General features: G+C 45.6%; 1 protein-coding gene across 2 annotated transcripts; it reads left to right on the forward strand.

Moving 5' to 3' along the window:
* Positions 1–710: 710 nt before the first annotated feature.
* Positions 711–5,105, forward strand: LOC142296778 (uncharacterized). Of its 2 annotated transcripts, XR_012751693.1 has the most exons (3): positions 711–1,536; positions 1,637–1,777; positions 4,051–5,105. XR_012751693.1 is itself a non-coding variant. In XM_075340772.1 (2 exons), exons 1-2 carry the CDS (start codon positions 787–789, stop codon positions 4,134–4,136), a joined length of 1,077 nt encoding a protein of 358 aa, XP_075196887.1. In that variant the 5' UTR covers positions 711–786; the 3' UTR covers positions 4,137–5,105. The 2 variants fall into 2 exon arrangements, 1 of the variants encoding a protein (XP_075196887.1); XM_075340772.1 differs by having other exon boundaries at positions 711–1,777.
* The last annotated feature ends 209 nt before the right edge of the window (positions 5,106–5,314 follow it).

A 5,314-nucleotide genomic window follows, 5' to 3' on the forward strand; every position in this document is an offset into this window, starting at 1 on the left:
GGATCGCGCATGCGCAGTAGGGACGGCTCTCCTCCCAGCGTCCTCCGGGCTTACTGACGTCAACAAGGGAATTTTCCCTACCCGGATGACGCTGGAGCAGCCGCCCACGCTGACGCCGCGCCTCCGTGCCCCATGGAACTGCGACACCTGTTGCCAATCCCACAGAAGTACGGCAGGTATATCAGACTCTTCCTTCCCTTATGTTATCCACGGTCCCCTGAAGAAGTCGCCACACGAAACACGTGTTGGGACTGTCCCCTTGTGTGCCTGCTCCCCCTGCTACCGTGGTAAGCTCTGGACTGGTCTCTGGTTTTGTGCAATAGGGTTTTTTCTAAGTGTAGCCGATACATTGAATTTTTCAGCTGTTTGATCCTTCTGGTTACACTAATGTATGTAATAACTCCTTTCTAGCACTAACCATGCCAGTGAGCTATATATGATTAATCGGGTGCGATTGTGTATGCAGTCACATTTGGGGAATCAATCACCCTCTATGTCTCCGTAACCTTTTGTATACTATTTATATACCCATACCCTGTATTTTATATTTGCCTGTTCATTAAAGAATCTCTTATTTGCACACTTGTGCGTATGACTATTTCTTAAAGCTTGTTGGCTATGAGGTATGGAGCAATTTTGGCAAAAATGAATGACTTTATTTTTCTTTGTATACATATATGTCCCCAGAAGTCTTTGCCTCTCACTAATGTAAAAATCCAATTTTACTGTTCTACGTTTTTCAATTGTTCGTTTCTGTGTTTATTCACAGTGTTGTTACTGAACAGTATGGATTATAGGGCCCGCGAAACTACGTGGCAGACCCAATTGAATAAGGTCTTTGACGCTGAGGGTGAAGTGGATAACATGGCGGACTCTAGATCGCACAGGGAACTCTGCAACCAGCTTAAGCTTTTGTATAACCGCAGGATGAGACTGTGGTGGAATAAGGCGTTCATGCAGCGTTATGTTGATCGTGACCTAATACCGAGGGGCCTCAGGGTGCAAGTCTTTCCCTCTTTTAACATCACGGATGAGGCCTTTAAACGTGACTGGGAGGACGCAGCGTCTGCGTGCTCTAAGTCCTTTATGTTGTTGTTGATTAAAAATAATGAGGCCTCTATCCGTGATCTTGACGGAGAGATTGCAACCCTATCGGATCGGCTACCCAAAGAATTAACGGCCGTGGAATTATCCAGTTTTAATGAAACAATGGATAAAGAATTTGCTAAATGGGAAAAGGAGCTGGTCTCAAACAAAACTAAAAAATATCAACGGGATGTCACCGATTATAAGACCCAACAAGTATATCGCTGGAAGGGAAATGTACGCCGTAGAAGGCATTTTGTTGGTTTGGCAGCCTCGGTATCGGCCTCCTCGATTTCTTCAGTGGAGGATGAGAATTTGACAGTGCAAGCCTCATCGAGACCTGTGACCAGAGGATTTGTGGGGAAAAATCGATCCAGCAAGGCACCTTCTGGTCCCCCAAAACCCTCTTCGGGCGCAATTGCCAAAAAAGGCAATAATAGCGAACTGGAGGTGATTAATTTGTCTCAAATTAAACTCTCTGACGATCAGGTTGAAGTACTGAAATTGGGGTTAACGTTTGTACCTAACTGTAATTTTGACCTTTTTACAGTTGCAAAGGACTTGAACCTCTTCCTTAGAAAGTTGACCCTCCACAAGCTACATTTCAAAAAGTCTGGTCCAGGCTTATCCATCACTGAGGCTGAAGAGGAGGCAGTACGTACACTCGAGGAATTGGAGGGCCAGGCATCTGGTGAGTCATCTGGCATCTTCCCTACACACTTGCACCCGCGTTCCACCACGTTCCCCCCGCTTTCGCTATGCCCCCAGGTTCAGATCTTTCATGACCTAGTCATGGGAGATCTTAAATCCCTCTCCAAGAGCAATATATCTAATAACCTCTCGGTAAAACATCAGCGGGCTCTTGGAGAATTGAAGAAATTAGAAGGGGTTGTGATCAAACCAGCGGATAAGGGGGGTAACGTGGTGATTTGGCCTACCACCATGTATGAACGCGAGGTATACAGGCAATTGAAGAATGCCGAGTTTTACCAGATGCTCCCTTCAAATCCGACCAACACCTATGTAACCCAGTTAACTCTCATACTCGAGAATGCTCTTACTGCAGGCACCATCACAAAAAAGATCTATGATGGTCTTCTTCCAAGGCTGCCGGTGACGCCCACGTTCTACCTCTTACCAAAAATACATAAGAACTCCCGTGTTCCCCCTGGACGTCCAATTGTCTCTGGCATTGGAGGGCTATGCGATGCAGTTTGCAAGTTTATAGATTTTTATCTCCAACCTTTGGTTGAGACGCTGCCCTCCCATGTCAGAGACACTTCAGACGTCCTGAGGAGGCTTAATGGCCTGACGGCGGACGTGGGTGTGTCACTGGTGACCTTGGACGTTGAGACGTTATACACCAATATCCGTCATGAACATGGTCTGCAGGCGGTTGAGTATTTCTTGAGTATGAGCAACTGGGCACCTGCCCTACAACAGCTGATTCTGGAGTTATTGGAGTTCATACTGACGCACAATGCCTTCACCTTCGGGGAACGGTTCTACCTCCAGCGGCGCGGCACTGCGATGGGGGCGGCTTGCGCGCCATCGTACGCAAACCTCTTCCTGGGTTACTGGGAGAGGGAGGTTTTCGGCGGTGGCGTGCCGGCCAGCTCCCATGTGCAGTGCTGGCTCCGCTACATTGATGACATTTTTGTCATCTGGGGGGGAACCACCTCGGAGCTTGAGGGCTTTGTGCGTCACTTGAACTCCAACTCTTTTAACATCTATCCTACGTTTCATGCTGATTCTAATAAGGTGGAGTTCCTGGATATTAATGTATCCATCACTGACCAGCGTTTTGTGTCCACTGACATCTATCGCAAGCCTTCCTCCGTTAATGCCCTTCTCCACGCGTCCTCTGGCCACCCGAAATGTACTATTAATGCCATCCCCACGGGACAATTTATCCGTCTTAAGCGGATTTGTTCCGACACGGGGGTATTTGAGGAGCGAGCAAATGAGATGCGTGAGAGGTTCAAGGAGAGAGGCTATAGTGCGAGATCTTTAAAAAAGGCATATAAACATGCGAGGTCAGCCCCACGAGATCAGCTCCTGTTGAGATTTAATCCCAATAAGACACACTGCACGATACCCAAGATCCGTTTTGTGTCATCGTTCAACCGTCAATGGGAACACATCAGAGGTATCCTTACTAAACACTGGCCTGTTTTACAAACAGAGCCCGTGTTTAAAAACACTCTGCCCGAACGTCCTCTTATGACGGCCCGGCGTGGCCGTAGCCTACGCGATATGTTGGTCCACAGTCATTATTCAAGACATAACAAATTATCTTTTCCTACCGGACGACCGTTACTCGGTTCGTTCCCCTGTGGATCATGTATCGCGTGTCGCTATGGCAATATTATTCGGGCAACATCTTTTATGTCCTCTAACGGCTCTAAGACATATGATATCCGACATTATATCTCTTGCAATAGCACGGGCGTGATCTATTACGCCACGTGTGAATGCAATCTAATATATGTCGGGTTGACTAGTCGGGAACTTAGAGTCCGGACGAGGGAACATGTAAGAGATATTATGGCCGCAAAACAGGTCAAACTGGAGGACGTTGACACTCTTAAGACTATTCCCCGCCACTTTAGGCTGCATCATCGATCGGACCCCTCAGGTTTTAAGGTGAGGGGGATCGATCTGATGCACCTTGGATTGAGAGGTGGGGATATACACAAGATGTTAGCAAGGGCAGAGTGCCGATGGATTTTCCTCCTTGAGACTGTGATACCCAACGGACTGAACGAAAGACAAACCTTTGCGTCTTTCCTATAAACCAACAGGTCTCCTCCTGGTCCCCCGGTGGGGGGTTTTTGAGAGTATTTAGTGTCTGACTGGTTGCAGGTTCCATGTGCTGTTCATATATATTTTTTCTGAGTCTTTTTAATATTTTTTATGCCTGATTTTTAACTTCACTTTTATGTCCTTTTCCCTTTTTCTTAGTCTACTTGTTCGGGTCTAATATCCCTGCCGGATTTTTACATATTGTCCATTTTTTGAAGCCATTATCTCAGTATTTACAACACTGAAGACACAGATACGAATAAGGAAAATGGATTTCATTATAAAAACTACTGTGGATAAACAATATAGTGAATCCTGCATATTATAATATGGCTAACGCCGATGTGTTTATTATTTTTTATTCTGATGTGACAGATTTGACCCAATGTATGTATTCCTGTGTATTATTGTGCTGTAAAATATAGCAGACCACTGATATTTTTCGATATAAATATTTCTGGGTTGTTCTCTATCAGAATTAATATGCACTATACTGCAGGTTCACTTGTTATATCCATGTTATCCTCCTTATGCAGGATATCTGATATGATTTGCTGGATATTTATGTATCTTTACTTGCCCTCACTGTTGCCAGTACTTAATATGGGATTTGCGATCGCACTTCCTGGTTGCGGGATCGCGCATGCGCAGTAGGGACGGCTCTCCTCCCAGCGTCCTCCGGGCTTACTGACGTCAACAAGGGAATTTTCCCTACCCGGATGACGCTGGAGCAGCCGCCCACGCTGACGCCGCGCCTCCGTGCCCCATGGAACTGCGACACCTGTTGCCAATCCCACAGAAGTACGGCAGGTATATCAGACTCTTCCTTCCCTTATGTTATCCACGGTCCCCTGAAGAAGTCGCCACACGAAACACGTGTTGGGACTGTCCCCTTGTGTGCCTGCTCCCCCTGCTACCGTGGTAAGCTCTGGACTGGTCTCTGGTTTTGTGCAATAGGGTTTTTTCTAAGTGTAGCCGATACATTGAATTTTTCAGCTGTTTGATCCTTCTGGTTACACTAATGTATGTAATAACTCCTTTCTAGCACTAACCATGCCAGTGAGCTATATATGATTAATCGGGTGCGATTGTGTATGCAGTCACATTTGGGGAATCAATCACCCTCTATGTCTCCGTAACCTTTTGTATACTATTTATATACCCATACCCTGTATTTTATATTTGCCTGTTCATTAAAGAATCTCTTATTTGCACACTTGTGCGTATGACTATTTCTTAAAGCTTGTTGGCTATGAGGTATGGAGCAATTTTGGCAAAAATGAATGACTTTATTTTTCTTTGTATACATATATGTCCCCAGAAGTCTTTGCCTCTCACTAATGTAAAAATCCAATTTTACTGTTCTACGTTTTTCACCTTTTTTGGGTAGATGGCATGTTTTGATCTCTTTTTACTGTAAAGC

This window comes from Anomaloglossus baeobatrachus, chromosome 3, assembly GCF_048569485.1.
Source record: "Anomaloglossus baeobatrachus isolate aAnoBae1 chromosome 3, aAnoBae1.hap1, whole genome shotgun sequence".
Classification (NCBI taxonomy): Eukaryota; Metazoa; Chordata; class Amphibia; order Anura; family Aromobatidae; genus Anomaloglossus; species Anomaloglossus baeobatrachus.